Consider the following 18,571-nt stretch of genomic DNA (forward strand, 5'->3'; position numbering starts at 1 on the left):
TATAGTGTATCGACATACGGGTGTGGATCTATGTGCTGATGATGACAATTCCCGATACTGATGCTGATGATGGATCAGCCGCTGCTGCCGCTGCTGTAGTTCATGATGGCAATGATGTTTACTGATGCTGAATGCTTCTTGATACGACTACGACGTCTGCCGCTGATGATGCTGGTGATGATTACGTTCGCTGTAGCAATCACAAGTGCATTCCGCCGTACAGCTACGGGCGTTCAGCGCTCTGTAATGTTTGACTGCGCACCCAAGATCCCATTAAGCCCTGTCGTCGACGTCACCCGTCGTCGTGATTAGTAACCCGAGACTCAGATTTAATTGTCAGAACGGGGGCCTACAATGCGCGGCCGCTTTCCGCTTGACGCCGAACGTAATTTCTGGGGAAAACAATTCGACGCGGGGAGAAACGCAACAAAGCAACACACAAAACCTGTGTCCTTGTTGCAGCCATGTTCACTCCACTGCTAGACGAAGGCATCCCACCAAAGCCGTCGCCATCGCTTACGCTCGTTATTGTTGGTGTTGTTGTTGTGCTTTGTTTAACCCGGGTGAGCCTCGCCGACTCGTGTGACTCTTTCGCAGGAGGGTGCTGTCAGGTTTGTTGCAGCAGGGGGGGAGGGGGGCGATGATTGCCGCTCCTGCTGCTGAAAATCCCCCAATCGAATCATTTTCGGGCACAATTTGATTTTTCCAACTTTGGCCAATTCGGACGCCGACTGCGGCACGCGGTGGCATATCGAGCGGCGTCACGGACCCGGAACGTCCAATTGTGAAGCAGACGTAGTTGCAGTATTGTATGCTGCTGATGCTGCTGTTGACGATGATGACGACGGCAATCATGATGATCATTAAGTCAGTTGCTACTGCTGTCGATGTCGATAATGATGGCCACGCTGGTGATGCTGCTGATACTGCCGCTTATGATGTTGCTGATCACCATCACAACAACGGCTACACCCACCCTCAAACTCCCCCTCCCTCCTCCTCCCTCACCTCGTTAACCCCCCCCCCCGTCTCCTCGTGCCGCAGGTCGCTGGCCCTGAGGGCCCCTGACCGCTCCGAGTCTCCGATGATCGGTGCGCAGCCGCTGTGCGCCTCGGCGCCCGGCCTGTCCCCCGGGCAGCGCAAGCTCTGCCACCTGTACCAGGACCACGTGGCGCACATCGGCGAGGGTGCCCGCCTCGCCCTCAGAGAATGCCAGCACCAGTTCCGATCTCGGCGATGGAACTGCACCGCTCTCGGCGCCGACTCGGTCTTTGGACCCGTGGCTCAGTCAGGTACGCGTCCCAGTCACACGGAGCGTCTCATGCTCATGCACGCAGTGAGGCGGAGGGAGGGAGGGAGGGGGGATCACCTCGTGTTGACCGCTCCCGGGTAGGGCTGTCAGCTGACCTGGTTTGACCCGGACGCTCCGGGTGTTGGGCGTCGAATGTGTTCGGGTGGCAGGAATTGATGCGTATCGAGATGTGGGCACCGGACAGTCTCGTGTGGGACGTTATGTCAGTCTGTGGACTGAGAAACGCGTCCTGGTGGGGTCTGGGGGATGAGGTGGCAACCCTAGCCCCTAGCGAGTGGTTGAAATTCCACATTCCTTAGGCAGGGAATCGTCGATCCACAGGATAACTACTTTTGCCTTCCTTACAAAGGGGTTGCTCATTGTATCGACCCCCGAAGCATGATTGGCTGAGTCACCTCCACCCTCCAAAACCCGGATTTGAACTCACAACCTTGCCATTGCGATCCGCTCGCTCCACCCAGCAGCCAGCTGGCTAGGTGGGCCCCAGGGCGGTCAGTCAGGCGGGGTGGGGGGGGGGGGCCGTGGGGAGGTGGGTGGCCAGGTGGGCCCCAGGGCGGTCAGTCAGGGACGGGGCTGTGGGGAGGTGGGTGGCCAGGTGGGCCATCGTGGCCGTGTCGGAAACACCGAGGCCAGGCTCTGGGTGTGTTGTCTCGGAGAGAGAGACACTTTTCTTGACAGTCAAATGCATGTCCTTCGCCTGTGTATGCTCTCTAATGCATGTGCGTTGTCTTGCTGGGTCTCAGTATAATCGCAAGTGTCCCTCTCTTCGTGCTTTCTTCTTTGTGCATTTTGTTGTTGTTGTTCAGTTTTTTTCATTTTCTTCAAAGCAGTGCAAACAGTCCAAAAAAACCCCAATAACTTTGCAGAATCAGAATATTTATACTGGAAGAATCCGATGAGCTATAAAGCTCCTTTTTTTACAGATGTCCGTTCTCATGCGTTAATGCCCGTGTTTCTGATCCATATGTCGCGGCAGGTAATAACCTGCATTCATAAAAAAAATATATGTATATAAAGTGCCAAGCACCACGCTACTTTTTCAAAGCGTTACAATATTCCATGCATATTCGTGTTTTTCCACCTTGTTTCGAAAGTCATACCGTGCCCGCCGCCGCTTCTGCTTCTTGGCGAATGCGGCGCGCACGTGGAAGGCATTAAACACGAGCACGCTGTGTGTAATGTACATTTAAAAAAAAATAACAACCCCCCAAAAAATATCAAAACATTTCCGGAAGTTCTCGCAAGTCTGATTGGGATTGACAGAGATAATTGCGTAGTTAATCGCACATGTTGCATTAACTACCACATAACAATTAATGGACTATATTACAAACTCTGTTTTGTACGAACTGTTACAGTTAAACAAAATCCAGATCTTTAAATAGGAGGGGAGACAATGCTGCTGTTAGCGAGCACCTATTAAAGTTGCGGTGGGAGTGGCCAGTGACTGGCATTATGCACACGCACACACCACACACACTCACACACACAGACACACACACTACACACACCACACACACTCACACTCGCATGCACACACACACCAGACACACACTCACCACACACACACAGACACACACTCACACACACACAGACACACACACCCCACACACACCACACACACCACACACACTCACACGCACACACACACTCACACACACACCACACACACACACCACACACACCACACACACTCACACGCACACACACACTCACACACACACACCACACACACACCACACACACTCACATGCACACACACACACGCACACACTCACACACACAGACACACCATACACACGCACACACACACAGACACACTCTCACACACACACACGCACGTGTCTGCTCAACCCACTGCTTATGTTCACGATCACACTGTGATACAAGGCCATTAATTTAAGGCTGAGGTGATCTAGGGAAGGCCCACTCCCAGTTGATGTTATCATATGCCAGTGAACTTGAGGTTGTATCATGGTCAGGATTCAAACCTGGGTGTGTAGATATATAATGAAGGTGGGAGAGATTTTGGGAGGTGACATTGCAATTAGTTCGAGGAGGAACAATTACACCTCCATGCACTCCCTTGTATTCCCCGATGGATCAGGAAACACGGGCAAGAAGGTGGAGCAACAGCTGAAGCGTGGAGAGAGGCACACGCACGGGATTACATTGGGAGGCAGAAAGGGGATAGACGCGATTTAGAGAGCACACGCTCGTTTAAAGACGTCGTTGGGACTGCTGCTTCAAAGGGAAAACAAAGATTGAGTGGCTTGGGCGGAAGGGACGATGGTGAGGAATACAGACGGCACGGCAGCCCAAGGACGGAACGTGACGGAGGGGATGACCGCCGGGGGGGGGGGGGGAGATGGAGCCGACGATGGAATCGGTTCGAGTCCAGGCAGTGGATTGATCGCGGCTGATGGTGACGATGATGCAAATTCATTTTTGAGTCCCCTTTTGAAGAGAGACCCGGACCACAAGGACGATACAAGAAGTCAATGTGAAAAAAGTAAACATCACGCACGATCAGAATATTAAACCTTAATTTGAAGCTTTCGTGACTGCAGGAATCTATACTCTTTGGTTCTTTCGGTAAAGTCAGGTAGGTATATACATCACAATAATTGTGATGTATATATTTTTTTCTTTCTACCTACGTGACTTTACCGAAAGAACCAACGAGTATAGAATATTAAACGTTACGGCTAAACCATCACATGATTATTATACGTCACAGCACCTTGCCGCAACATAAGTTACGCATGACCATACCACTTTAAGGACACACGGTGATAAAAACATATTAATTTACAGCTTTATAAATCCACTGCTGGATGATTCCCTCCCGCGCCGTATCGGTTGTGGGGGTTGTTTGATTGTTTGACCCTACTTCACCATACCGGTCAGCGTAGGGTTGGCGAAAGTCGGGTGGCAGGGGGGGGGTGCCCAGGATGAGCTCGGATATGGCCCACCACTCACGTCAGCCATGGCCAGGCATTGCACCTCGGTGTGCACAGCCCAGCGCTACATCGACCGCGCCACCACCCGGTTGCGATCGATACTAAAGGCGCGGCCCTGCAATGGCCTTTTCACGCCACTGCCGGCGGAACGGCCTCCGCTCGAGGCAGCTGTGGAGAGACCCCATCAAGGGTATTTTGGTCTACTCTTCCACATCCTAGAAGTGGTGGCAGTATCAATCTCTGAGCCATATTGTACAGCACACGCACCTATATCCATAGACACATGTATACACCCAGAGGTCAAAATGGAAATATGGAAGTCCTTAAGTAAACCCCAACTCACTCCATCTATTGGAAATACAGAACAGTACTGTATTGTAAAATGTTTTTGTTATTCTGCGTACAAGTCCAGAACCCCAAAGTAGTCGGTATAACCATGAGCAATATACCCTCAACCTCTTATAAACAAACACAAATGTCCACACTTTCTGAGAGTGCGTGACCTGACCTGGAGGGCAGAGAAAAACGAAACGTGTCACGGAGAGAGCTGATGGCTTGGCTACCACCACTAAAGACAAAGATCCCCCGTACAGCCTTAGCCGACTGTTGGGGCAAGTGCTGTTAGCGAGCAACCTATGAAGCCTGGCACGGCACACGAGGGGGTGGCCGGCCGGCACTACGCCCGTCCGCCTTTGTCTCCCCAGTGGCAATGTTTACTAAATACCGCACCAGCTACAGATTTCAGACCAAGTCGACCTAGGGAAGGCTTAGGACCGTTTCAAATATTCGCCACGGTTATTGGTAATGAGCGGGAACCAAACTCGGTTCGCCGGGTTCGTAGCGCAGCGCGCTGACCATTGCGCCACCGCTCCCCACACCACCACCTCACTGCCATCTGCGAATCCGCAGAGCAATCGACATTGAGCGAATACCAGAGAGAGTGCGTAACATTTGCGCGTTCGGACAAGGTCAAGGGAGAAAGCTGGGCATTGCAGCCCATTCATCATCCATCCAACCCTTTACAGCAAACAGATGACAGCCACTGCTAGGGCTGCGATCGTCAGAGGGACGCCGTCAAAGGTGCCGCCGTAGCGAGTACATTGCGTGCCGCAGAGAGAGCATTTAGCCATATGGGATATTGGATATACAGAATACACAAAGACAAAGATCCCCCGTATAGCCTGTACAGACTGTCGGGGCAAGTGCTGTTAGCGAGTACCTATGAAGGCCGGCACGGCACACGAGGGGGTGGGTGGCCAGCACCACGCCCGGCCGCCTTTGTCTCCCCAGTGGCGATGTTTACAATCGCACCAGGTACCCATTGAAGGTTAGATCGACCGAGGGGAGGCCGATGACCGGTTCAGATAATCGTCACCGGTGTTGGCCGCGAGCGGGAATTACAGAACACACACACACATCACATGCATATACCCAATGGGTTCAATGACAATGTGGATGTCCCGGTATGAAACTTCTGTAGTCCGGCGTCCCATGATCACTGCCGTTTCCCCCACTGCGGGAAATTTTCGCAGCGGAGGTCTAAGGAACCGTAATGGAGGGGGTCTTTTTTCGGGGGGCGGGGGGGTTAGATGGCGTCAATATGAGTGTGTCGTTAAACCTGCCACCACCCGAAAACGGTCAATTAGTAAGGCCTGTCACGTAAACACAACGTACCTGCAGCAGAATTTTTTTTACTTGCATAGTAAAGTAATTGTGGTTTTTTTTCATTTGCTATGCAGCCAGATAATAATACAAATTGCTAACCTTAAACACCCAGTCGTTCATGAAAGTCGAAGGTAATATAGTGCTATAGTAATAGAGCAAGTGCAGAATCACTGAACCGGAATTAATAGCCTGAAAGTGCGGGGCCCGTAGCTACATATGCAGCTACTTTTGCTCCTGGGATAATCCGGCACTGGCTGGGGACATGCAGGACCTCTTTCGGAAGCAGGAGCCAGCGATCACCCCCTCCCTGCCCTCCCTCGCCAAACCATTCCCACGTGCTGCGCGACATGGTAACAATTTCCAAGGCACGCAGTTTGCGAGGGCATGTATCGGATAATCTGCATTTGTGTTAACCTCTTGGGTTACCTGACTTCGATAAACAATTACAACTCTCTCTTTTTTTTGGTGTGTAAGAGGCTCGCTTCGCGATGTGTGCTTGGCACGTGCATGCGTAGAGCGGTAGTTAGTGGTAGTTAGCGGTAGTGTAGTGGTAGTGTAGTGGTAGTTAGTGGTAGTGTAGTGGTAGTTAGCGGTAGTGTAGTGGTAGTGTAGTGGTAGTTAGTGGTAGTGTAGTGGTAGTTAGTGGTAGTGTAGTGGTAGTTAGCGGTAGTGTAGTGGTAGTGTAGTGGTAGTTAGTGGTAGTGTAGTGGTAGTTAGTGGTAGTGTAGTGGTAGTGTAGTGGTAGTTAGCGGTAGTTAGCGGTAGTGTAGTGGTAGTTAGTGGTAGTATAGTGGTAGTGTAGTGGTAGTGTAGTGGTAGTGAGCACACTTTGCTACGAACCCAGCGGCACGACTTCGATTTTTGCTCACAGCCATCACCGGTGACGATCATCTCAACCGGTTCCGGGCCTCCCCTAGGTCGACTCAGCCTCAAATGAGTACCTGGTGTGTAAAACATCAGCTGTGGAGACAAAGGCTGCCAGCCGTGGTGCTGGTCACCCACCATGCCCACTTGGGCCCCCACCGGTCTGTTAACGTCTGTAGGGGTGTTCTTTGGTGGTGGTGGTGGTGGTATTGGACGCAGCAAGTTGGCACAGTAGGGAGTACAGGTGGTGCGTCTGCCAGTCATCTCCGTCAACCCGTGGCACCTGCTGGGTCTGTCCTGTGACCTGCCAGCAGCGAGAGCCTCAAAGTGCACTTAGCCTGGCACAGGCGCCTTGGCGACGTCACCGGCTGTTGTTGTTGTTGTTGATGTGGTGGCGGTGCAGGTTCGCGTGAGGCCGCCTTCGCGTTCGCGGTGTCGTCGGCGGGCGTTGCGCACGCTGTGTCGCGCGCGTGCCGCGAGGGCGACCTGGCCACGTGCGGCTGCAGCCGCGCGGCGCGACCCGCAGCGCTGCCCCGCGACTGGCTGTGGGGCGGCTGCGGCGACAACGCCGAGTACGGCTACCGCTTCGCCAGGGAGTTCGTGGACGCGCGCGAACGCGAGCGGGGAGGAGGTGGAGGAGGAGCCGGTGGCGGCGGTGGTGGCGGACGATCGTCTCCAGAGTACGCGCGCGCCGTCATGAATCTGCACAACAACGAAGCCGGCCGGCGGGTGAGTAGGTGGGTGAGTGGGTGAGTGTGTGGGTGGGTGGGTGAGTGAATGGGTGGGTGGGTCGGTGAGTAGGTGGGTGAGTGTGTGGGTGGGTGAGTGGGTGGGTGTGTGTGTAGGTAGGTGAGTGTGTGGTTGAATGGGTGGGTGGATGAATGGGTTGGTGGCTGTGTAATGTAGTAACTTGGCGGGAGACGACCTTACGGGTAGCACACTCTTTATTAACACCAACTTATATTACACGGGTGGCTAACTGCAGCCTTAACCCACGGGGTTCCCCTGGCTACACCCACACGGGCTCTTACGCCCCGTAGCTTCTCGGAACCCACCCGGCTGGGGTGTCCGTCTCGACTCTGGGTCCCACAGCCTCGTCCCACATGGACGTCAGACCACGGGTCCCACAGTCTCGCCTCCGAGCCACACAGGGTCCCGGCCCTTACAAGGACAGCGGGACTAGGGGTCTGAGGGCCCTACCTCTTCAACTCCGTCTTCGATCTTCAACTGGTTATCAACTCCCCGAGTGCTCCCGCGCGTCACCCTTTATAGTCCTTCATGCGGACGTCGCTGAGAGCACCCACCCCAGTTGACCAATCACTGCGCGCTGCCCACGATCCTATTTCCCACCTTGTGTCAGCGCGCACAACCACGCACCCCGCGCCGCCCCGTGATCTATCACTGTCGGCGCGCGTCAACACCACCACTACAGCTGGATGAATGAGTGGCTGAATGGGTGGGTGTAGGTAGGTGAGTGAGTGGGTGGGTGAGTGTGTAGGTAGGTGAGTGTGTGGGTGGGTGAGTGGGTGGGTGAGTGGCAGGATTATGAGTGACGTGGCTGTTGAGGTGCGCAGGCGGTGCAATTGCTCCGCGGCTTCCAAACCCCAGTAACATGCAAACGTTGGGCCAACGCTGGCACGTGGTTAGAAACGTCGGCCCAACGTCGTTAGCCCAGCGTTAGCCCAATGTTCCACGTTGACTGGGGGGTCGCGAGGGCTGTGACGACTTGTGGGGCTGGGGAGGTGCAATGGGACAATGCCCCACCCCCCGCCCTGCCACGCAAACCGCGGCATGGCTCGCTGCCGACACGCAGACCCCCGGCCCTTTTTGGAGGGGGTTTAACGATGCATCGAATGTATCGACTCATATGCACACATTTGTTTAGCTCGTGTTGCATGTGTAATAAAGGACTCTTTCACTGTGTCTGTCTCCGTTGTCCTTTATTTGGGTTCTTATAACTTTGCCCCACACGGCCCTCGCTCAGAGCCTTCTCCACCTTCCGCTTGGCAGCCCTTCTGCTGCCGACGCTCACGTAGCCTTTCTCCTGGCTCCCGATGCAGCTCCGCTGCTGGCTTTCCTCTCAGCCTCTCCGCCCTTATGCAGTCTCTCGGCTGCTCTCTCTGCAGCCCCACCGCTGCTCTCCGTCTCCCCCGTGCCCGGACACCGCTGGCCAACGGTGCCGAGTCCCGTCCTGTGGCGATCACGCCACTCTCCACTCTCTGCCCTGCGTGGCCTCCTCCCGTCTTTATTCTTACACCCTCCCCCCGTCTCTTCCGGTTCCCGCCCTTAAGAGCTTTCCCTTCTCCCCCACGTGACCTAACTCCTCCCCCCATTACGTCATATCCACGAGGCCATTTACGCCCGCATTACACCACCCTCCCCCGTGGAGAAAATTCCAGCCGTCCTCGGCTGAACAACAACAAGTAATGCGAGCGACCACCAACCATCAGACATGAACGGACAACGGAGCATACAATAAATATAACAATATTAACAAGAACAAGGACAACATTAATCAACGAAAAGTAAGGGACTTCGACCGCGTGCGGGTCGCCGGCCCGTCCCGGACGAGCGGCGGCCCCCCTGCAGACCGAGAACGCGACGGGGTTTTAGGAGTGACAGATTCAAAACTGCCTGTCGCTATTGGAGGCCCGCCAACGCCACGGTCCCGTTTCCCCGAAGGACCAGAGTCCGGGGTGTCCCGCAATCGTGTCTGTGGCGGGGTCGGAAGGGCGGCGGGGCTCGGTGTCCCCGCAGCCGTGGTAGGCCCACCCCGAGCAGAGTCCCCTGTCTCCTGCGGTGTCACGGCCGGTTTGTCTGTAAAAGGCACGACAGGCGCTCTTGCAGGGTCAACAGGCACAGGCAAGGGTGCGTCGGCAGCAACAGACACCGGCAAGGCAACATGAGGAGATGACGCATCCATTCGAGGGGCCACGTATGGTTTCAAGCGAGACGTATGGACGTACCAGCGCCGAGATCCGAACCGAACGCGTGCGGACTGCAGGTTGGGAACCTCGATGAGCCGAACAGGCCCCTGCCATGGTTTATGTAATTTAGGGGAGGTCCCTGGCCGCACCTGTGGGCAATGCAGCCAGGCCATGTCCCCCACCTTCCAGGGGCACTTCCCCTTTGAGCGTCGAGCGCACCGTTCGTTCCGGGCCTGGGCTTTGGCCGTAGCCATGCGGGCCCCTTCCCGCACCTCAGTGACGTGGCGAACGGTGTCCTGAATGTAATCAAGAAGAGGCTTATTAGGTCCCCTCACTCCTGTTCCCAACTGCACATCCATCGGCGGCACGTTTTCACGACCGTACAAAAGAAAAAACGGCGAATATCCTGTAGACGCATGAGGCGTCATCTGGTATGCCGAGAGTACCCCAGCGATATGCAAATCCCAATCCGCTTGTTTTTCATTAACCGTGTGACACAGCATGGTGGACAGAGTCCGATTCAGCCGTTCAACCATGCCATCCGTCTGCGGGTGGTAGGGAGATGTCCGGATCTTTTTAGTTCCCAGAGCTGTGCACACCTCCCCCAACAACTTTGAAGAAAAATTTCGGCCCTGATCCGTGAGGAGCCTCTCTGGTGCCCCCTTGTCCATAACGTACCTGGATAGAAAGGCGTCCGTAATGGACGCTGCCGACTGGTCGGGCAAGGGCCAGGCCATCGGCCAGCGGGAGAGGTACTCCACCCCAACTAGCAAGTATTTATTCCCCTTAGCGGATGGCGGGAAGGGTCCCAAAATATCCAACGCCACCAACTCGTTAACCCGAGACACCTAAATAGACTGTATTGGCGGCACATATGGGTGTTTAGGCGGCTTCTGCCGGGCACATTCGGGACACGCACGAACGTGCCCGACGACATCCGTCGTCATGCCGTGCCAAAAGTAATCTCGCTGCAACGTCAATAGGGTCTTCTGCACCCCCAGATGTAACAGTGTGTCGCAATGCAGAGTCCTAATCAATTCGTACCGCAAGGACGCCGGTACAACAAGACGCCAGCGTTCCTGTAACCCTTCCCTCCACATCAGCAGTCCGTCGCGGAGAGCGGTTCCCGGCATCCCTCCGGAACCCGGTCCCCCATTCCCCTTCGCAGCCCGACTCCGCAGGGTCCCCAATGAGTCGTCCAGCATTTGTTCACGAATCCATACAGCCCGTGGAAGGTTCAAAATCCCATCGGCCGGTCCCGGCCACACTGGAGCCTCAGGCACCTCGACCGCCAACGCAACAGGCCGAGGGGGCTGCTGGATCGGCGTACACCTATGTGTCCCCGACGCGCACGCGCAAGGGGATCGCTGCGGCAACCTAGAGAGTGCGTCCGCATTCGCGTGACGCACCCCCTTCCGATGTTGAATTTGGAAGGAAAACTCCTGCAGCGTGTCCAACCATCGCGCCAACTGGCCGGATGGTTGGTCCACCTTCAGGGCATATTGCAAAGCCGCATGATCCGTGCGCACAATAAACGAATGGCCGTAGAGATACGGTCGAAATTGGCGGAGAAAATAGACAATAGCCAAAAGTTCCCGGCGAGTGACGCAGTAGCGGGTTTTGGCGGGGGACAGAACCCGACTACCGTACGCCACCACGCGCTCCACACCGCCTTTGGACTGTGACAACACGGCCCCAATGCCCGTGTCACTCGCGTCCGTATCCAGAATGAAGGGGTGATCAAAATCTGGTTTGTCCAACGTCGGCGCCGTAGCCAACCGATCGCGCAGGCCTTTAAACGCCGCCTCCTCCGGTGGTCCCCAATCAAATTTCCGTCCTTTACCCGTAAGGAGGTGCAGAGGCCTCGCGATCGTTGCGAAATTGGGAACAAACCTACGATAATATGAGGCAAACCCCAAAAAACGACGCACATCCCCCACCGTAGCCGGGGTTGGCCAGTCACGGACGCACGCCGTCTTGTCCGGATCCGTGGCAACCCCGTCCGCACTGACTATATGTCCCAAATAGCGCATGGACCGTTGCAGTAGGTGACATTTCTTAGGTTTAAATTTCAGATTGGCGGAGCGCATCCTGGCGAACACCGCCTCCAACCTCAGTAAATATTGGTCAAATGTGCGGCTGAAGACGATAATATCGTCTAAATATATCAGACATGTCTCCCACTGCAACCCCGTTAATACCAGTTCCATCAACCTCTGAAATGTGGCGGGGGCAGCATTCAAGCCCATCGGAAGACAATTAAATTGAAATAACCCCTGCGGCATACGGAAATCAGTCTTTTCCCACGAGGATTCATCGAGGGGAAGCTGCCAGAATCCCGAAGAGAGATCCAGCGTGGAAAAGAACTTCGCCCCCGACAAGGCATCGAGGGAATCGTCCATACGTGGCAGGGGGTACGCATCTACCATGGACACTTTATTTAATTTCTGAAAATCAACGCAAAATCGCAATATCCCGTCTTTCTTTTTAACCAAGACTACAGGCGCGCCCCATGGGCTGTTAGATGGAGATATTATGTCCGCAGCCAACATGTCATCCACTGCTCCTCGAACATGATCTCGCTCCGCCGGGCTCATCCGATGCGAGTTCAACCGAATGGGAGCAGCGTCCCCTGTGTCAATATGATGGGAAAGCAGGGAGGTGCGTCCCAAGTCCAGATCGTCGGAGCTAAACACATCGGAATAACTTAACAATAGCGCGCGAAGCGTGGAACGTTGTTCCCCGGAAAGGGAAGAATTTTCCCCGCACAATTCGGCGATCCAGCGATTATCTGGGGCCGCAGGGCCCGAAACACCGGCAACCATCTCCCGGCGGCCCAGATGGTCCTGGGCCGTAAACGCCGTAGTAGCATGTGCCACAACCGTTCCAGCCGGCACGCACACATTTTCCATACTCCCATTAAGCACCTACAAAAATGGCTGCTGGTCCGGCCGGATAATAGTCTGTGCCCCGACGAGCGCCGATCCGCCCATTATGGTAGCGGACGGCGATAACAAAACCCCAGTTGCTCCCTCCCGACCAGGCACAGGTTTCCGATATCGCAAGGGGATAAGCATCTGTGAGCCAGGTGGAATGTCAACAGATACCTCGGACAGCACCTGCACCTGGCAGACCGGAGCAGGTCGCCCCCAGGGCGATGGCAGAAATGTAATTTTTCGACCCCCCGGTAATTCGATACAGTTTTGATTAACTCTAATTAGAATGGGCATTTTGGCCATAAAATCAGTTCCCAACAAACACGGGACCGCAAGGGACCTCGAGATTAACACAATTCCCGAGGCCGACACTCCCCCGATAGATATATTGGCGTCCACCTGACCCACAATGCCCATACTTCCCCCTTTCGCCGCAACGCAGGAATCGTAAACCGGACGCACGGCCTCTGGTGGGATGCCCAACAGATGGAAAATTACATCAGATATAATGGTCGCGGACGCCCCGGAGTCCACTAAAATGCGCACGTCAACCCCCTGTATAGAACCCGGTACAGTGGACGAACCAGTAGCGGCCGCGACAACCCGCCGTGCCAATTTACGCCACTGCGTTACCGAGCGACATGGCCCAGTCGATGGCCTCCCGTTATTAATAACACCCGGATCGCGCAGCAATGGTGATGAATGAGGTGTCAAGCCTTGCCGGGTGTCTGGTGCGCACCGACTTGTCCAGGAGGGTCCTTCCACGGCATGTCTGCTGTCGAGGCCTCCTGCTGGGGCGGTCCTGGGATACGGGCCCAGCAGTCCCTGGCGTAATGGCCCTTACGACCGCAGCGGAAGCACTCGATGTCGTTACGCCGCACCGCAGTCCCCCCATCCCGACGCTCCCGCGTCGGCGGCGCAGATCGCGGCCCCGGTCCACCGCAGGCCGACCACTGCGCAGAGGCGGCTGTCAGCTCCTGCGGGCCCCCCCCATCAGGAACGTACACCGCCTTCTTGGGATCCCAACCCACGGCACCTCCTTCGACGATGGGCCCCCCTGTCCACGCTGTGACTTGCTTCCAGCGGCGTAGATTGAACTGGGCATCCAGACACTTTGCGGCCGCCCGGGATGTCAGCTTCTCATGGCAACACACCGGCATAGGGATCCCCAAATCCCTGGACAGCTCGAGCATCTTGCCCAAAATCAGGGGTTCGAGTAGGTCAGGCTCCGTCTCCGGGTATGCGGCCATGGTTAACTCCAAGACAGCACCCCTGTATGCCACCGGCGACTCTTCGGGTGCCCGCTGGCATTGTACGAACCGGCGATGAACATCATCCGGCGGCTCGTACGCAATCGCCATCTTGTCAAAAACTCCTCTCAGTGTCTTCTTTTTCTCGGCCTTGATGGAACGGAAGAATCGCACCGACTCGTCGTCGAGAAGAGTTGGCAGAACTTCCAGGGCCTCTGCGTCAGTCCACCTGGCGGAGCGCACCGCCGCCAAAAATCTGCAGGCGAAAGCACTCCAGTTGCCACCGATGGAGAATTCTTTAACAGTTGTGAAGTGACGGCTGCGACTCCTTGCTGCGCCGTCCTCCGCAGGCAACTCGTCGCGTGGCATATTCAAGATGGCGTCGCACCGCAACGTGTCAAAGATGGCGGCCCCCCGCCGCGGAGGGCGCAAGATGGCGGCTTCGTGCCGCGTGGCAGATGGCGCTGGCAGTGCAGGCAAGGCCGCGGCCTGCCGATCACCCCCGGGCCTCCCCGACGCCGTCGCTGGCGTGACGAGGTCGCACAGTTGCGCCAGTACGGTCTTCAAGGTCTCCAGCTGCGCCGCCATCTGCCTCCATCGTAAGTCAGCGTCCTCCGGCGCGGACGGGTCCACCGATGCGGCGACATCCTGAACTCCCGGACCCGTACTCGTTCCCGCTCGGATTTCCTCCTCCATCGCAGGCAGGCCCACTGCCTGAGGAAGGTCGTCGTCGTCGGATGATGTAGCAGACGATGGTGCGGGAATATTCTTTATTCTGAGCTGTTTTGACATGCCGTTTCACTTCTGACACCAGTGTAATAAAAGACTCTTTCACTGTGTCTGTCTCCGTTGTCCTTTATTTGGGTTCTTACAACTATGCCCCACACGGCCCTCGCTCAGAGCCTTCTCCACCTTCCGCTTGGCAGCCCTTCTGCTGCCGACGCTCACGTAGCCTTTTCTCCTGGCTCCCGATGCAGCTCCGCTGCTGGCTTTCCTCTCAGCCTCTCCGCCCTTATGCAGTCTCTCGGCTGCTCTCTCTGCAGCCCCACCGCTGCTCTCCGTCTCCCCCGTGCCCGGACACCGCTGGCCAACGGTGCCGAGTCCCGTCCTGTGGCGATCACGCCACTCTCCACTCTCTGCCCTGCGTGGCCTCCTCCCGTCTTCATTCTTACACCCTCCCCCCGTCTCTTCCGGTTCCCGCCCTTAAGAGCTTTCCCTTCTCCCCCACGTGACCTAACTCCTCCCCCCATTACGTCATATCCGCGAGGCCGTTTACGCCCGCATTACACATGTAAACGAGCTCACATTTGCTGCCAGTAGAGGCGACAATTCCTAACATCTCAACGGGGAATGCGGAATTTCCACCACTGGATCAGGACTGCGAAAAACGGGGCTGGCGGTGGTGATGGTAGTGATGATGGTGGTGGTGGTGGTAATTATGGTGGTGAAGATGGTGGTGGTAATTATGGTGGTGAAGATGGTGGTGGTAATTGTGGTGGGAATGGTGATGATGCTGTTGGTGGTGGTGATAATTAAAGTGGTGATGATGGTGGTGGTGATGATGATGGTGGTGGTGATGATGGCGGTAGTGATGATGGTGGTGGTGATGGTGATGATGATGGTGGTGATGTTGGTAGTGGTAGTGATAATGGTGTTTGGGATAGCAATGGTGGTGGTGATGGTGGTGTTCGTGGTAATTATGGTGATGTTGGTGCTGATAGTGGTGATGATGGCGGTGGTAGTGATAATGATCTTGGTGGTGATGATGGTAATGATGGTGGTGGTGGTGGTGGTGATGATGTTGGTGGTGACGGCTGTGGTGATCACGGCGTGGCGCTGCAGGCGGTGTACAGTCTAGCGGACGTCGCGTGCAAGTGCCACGGCGTGTCGGGCTCCTGCTCGCTCAAGACCTGCTGGCTGCAGCTCGCCGACTTCCGTCGAGTCGGGGACCGCCTCAAGGTGAGCGCAGCCGCCCAGAGGGGGTGGGGAGGGTGGGGGGGGGAGCGTGCAGGCGGTGACACTGCAGAGGGTGAGAGGCGAAGTGAGGCCACGGGGCCTCGGTTAATTCCATGCGCCACAGTGTCTGTCGCGCCAACCTCGTCACTCCGTGCGATTTTACGCGGACTGTGTGGACGTGTGTTTATAATAATAGAATCAAACCCGAGCTGACTGAGACCCATCCTCACTGGGTTTGGGACTGCAGTTGGACCAGTGGCCACATTGCCGGGTGCACAATGGGCGATTGGTCGTGGGTGGCGAGGATGGAGCGATCCACCGTCGGTTCGGTTCACAGCCATGAGTTTCCTCATGCGCTTCCTTCGTCTGACAAGATATTTTTTTCCATATCGTGCAAATTTTACACAGTTTTTTTTTGCTTGTGTAGTGTCAACGATTTCTTCATTAACAACTTCAGGGTCTCGTCCACACACTCTCCACTGTAGCTCAGCCTCGCCTGTACACAACCCTAGCCGTCAAACACTGACGGCACTGACTGAGATAGCCAACTACTCTCCTTCGCAGCGCAACATCTAGCGAAGACGGCAGCGACGACGGCGACGAGACGAGAGCGACGACGAGACGAGTCCACTCCTAGATCCGGCAGCCACGAGCGCCCCCCCCCCCCGCTCTCAGCTCCTTTTATGCTCCCCAGCGTGGCCTGGCTCCGCCCTGACCGCGCCTCCCTTCTCGAACTCGCTAGCAGGTTCCAGGGGCCTCCGAATGTGGTCCTCCGTGACCCTTGCCCTAGTTTCTCTGCCCTGTCAACACCCCGTGCACGCCCTCACCGGCGTGTGCGCTGTCTGTCCACCACAGTTGCCGCTGCTGTCCACCAGCCGGCGCTATTACACTACACTTGGATAATTATCTATAGGATAGATACAAATCTATAGAGATAGTGAGCCACCCACGAATCTATAGGGATTGCGTGCTACTCATTACCCGGATGAAAGTTATTAATGCCCCTTGTGAACTGCACTTCTATTCTTTAATGAATGCATTTTGGATGTAGCTAACGAACGAGACATCATGAGCAATGATGACACATCAGCTGCACATGACACTTATCACCAGGATTTTACGAGGCATCTTGCCTTGGTTGTGAGAAATTGCCATTCGGAACGCTGCAGCTAGCAGTGCATCAATCTGTGTCAAAGGAATAATCCCAGGGAGATGACGTCGCTGAACACCGCTTGTGCACAGCCTGCAGTAGGCCTCGCTCTACACACTGGCCACGCACCTTCCAATAGAAAACAATGGCCCACTGTCACGTCTGTGATGGAGCCGATCGCCACCGGAACGCATTCGCCGGGAGGGCCCCTGAAACCATAGCCTAGTGGTGGCGCTAGGCCCAAGCAAACCGAGCAAACACACGCCAGGGTCCCAAGCAGCTCGGGGGCCCCAGGATGAACTCAATAACCACTCGGCTCCTCCTCCCCTGTCACGCGCTATGACGACGATGATGACGACGACGATAACGACGACGACGACCGCGGTGGCGCCTGCAGGAAAAGTACGACGGAGGTGCTGCCATGAGGCTGGTGAGCCGCAAAGGGAGCGGTGGCGCTGGTGCCGCTGGTGGCGCCGGTGGCGGCGGCGGGCGGTCGTCTCCGCAGCTGGAGCCCGTGAACGGGCGCTTCACGCCGCCCACGCAGGACGACCTCGTCTACCTGGACGCGAGCCCCGACTACTGCACGTACGACGAGACGCGCGGCATCGCCGGCACGGTGGCGCGCCAGTGCAACCGCACGTCCGAGGGCACCGACGGCTGCGAGCTCATGTGCTGCGGCAGAGGATACGACCACTACAAAGGTGACAAAATCCTTGCAGCTTCCCTTCGCTGACTCTGTCGCATTTGAGTGTAAGCACATTTCTGGAATAAGGGAAAGTGAATTTTTGGTTCAAATATGGTGCGGCTGAAACTCGACTTCGAGCCCACGATCCAAAAGGTGCTGGCTCATTGACCCTGACACAGCCACTACGATTCAGCCAAGCCACTCGGCTAGCTGCAGAAGCTTAAACTTATCTCGCTCCCATACGGATTCTTCATCTGGTGACGTAACGGTGATCGCATGAATTGGGATAAAAATTGGGGACAAATAACGACAACAGCAACAACAAATTATCTCTCCGGCGCGCGTTCGGGGGTCGGTACCACACGTTCGCCCGGCACGATGTCTGACGTTTCGACTCACGCCCGCTGCATTCCCCTCCTCCCCAGCCACGGTGGTGGAGCGATGCCACTGCAAGTTCCACTGGTGCTGCTACGTCAAGTGCAGGATGTGCACAGAGATCGTCGACCGATTCGTCTGCAAGTAGCCGGCACGGCGCCCACGGCTCTCACGGCCCCCACGGCCCCACGGCCCCTTTGGCCGAGCGACGCCGTGGCCCCAGCGCCCTCCCGCCCCAGCGTCTCCACGTCGCCAGAACCCCAACGCCTTCTCTCTCGACGGGCCGGACGCCAATAATGCCGCCGGCCCGCACGCAAACCCCCACTCGGCGTCAGCCACGAGCCCGGCGCGTGGCTTCAGCCGCAGCCTGGCTGCTACTCATCGCGTGCCACCTACAGCTCCGGGCTAGCAGCGACTCGGACAAGATTTCTACACCCGGCACACCACATCCATCCGCTAACAGCCACGTGCCACCTGCTACTCCAGTC

At 56.1% G+C, this 18,571-nt stretch overlaps 1 protein-coding gene across 2 annotated transcripts; it reads left to right on the forward strand.

Annotated features, from left to right (window-relative positions):
• Positions 1-1,084: 1,084 nt before the first annotated feature.
• LOC144947205 (protein Wnt-5b-like) lies at positions 1,085-18,231 on the forward strand. Of its 2 annotated transcripts, XM_078876393.1 has the most exons (7): positions 1,085-1,292; positions 7,208-7,450; positions 7,484-7,533; positions 15,760-15,876; positions 17,421-17,477; positions 17,529-17,724; positions 18,134-18,231. In XM_078876393.1, the coding sequence occupies exons 1-7, from the start codon at positions 1,085-1,087 to the stop codon at positions 18,229-18,231; spliced, it is 969 nt and encodes a 322-aa protein (XP_078732519.1). The 2 variants fall into 2 exon arrangements, with proteins under 2 accessions (XP_078732519.1, XP_078732518.1); XM_078876392.1 differs by having other exon boundaries at positions 17,421-17,724.
• Positions 18,232-18,571: the final 340 nt, after the last annotated feature.

Source organism: Lampetra fluviatilis, chromosome 44 (genome assembly GCF_964198595.1).
Source record: "Lampetra fluviatilis chromosome 44, kcLamFluv1.1, whole genome shotgun sequence".
NCBI classification, from domain to species: Eukaryota; Metazoa; Chordata; class Hyperoartia; order Petromyzontiformes; family Petromyzontidae; genus Lampetra; species Lampetra fluviatilis.

Coding starts and splice junctions, on each gene's coding strand:
- LOC144947205 (XM_078876392.1), top strand. CDS start 1,085: ATGATCGGTGCGCAGCCGCTGTGCGCCTCGGCGCCCGGCCTGTCCCCC. Junction 15,877..17,420: donor GAGTCGGGGACCGCCTCAAG/GTGAGCGCAGCC, acceptor TGGCGCCTGCAG/GAAAAGTACGACGGAGGTGC. Junction 17,725..18,133: donor AGGATACGACCACTACAAAG/GTGACAAAATCC, acceptor CCTCCTCCCCAG/CCACGGTGGTGGAGCGATGC.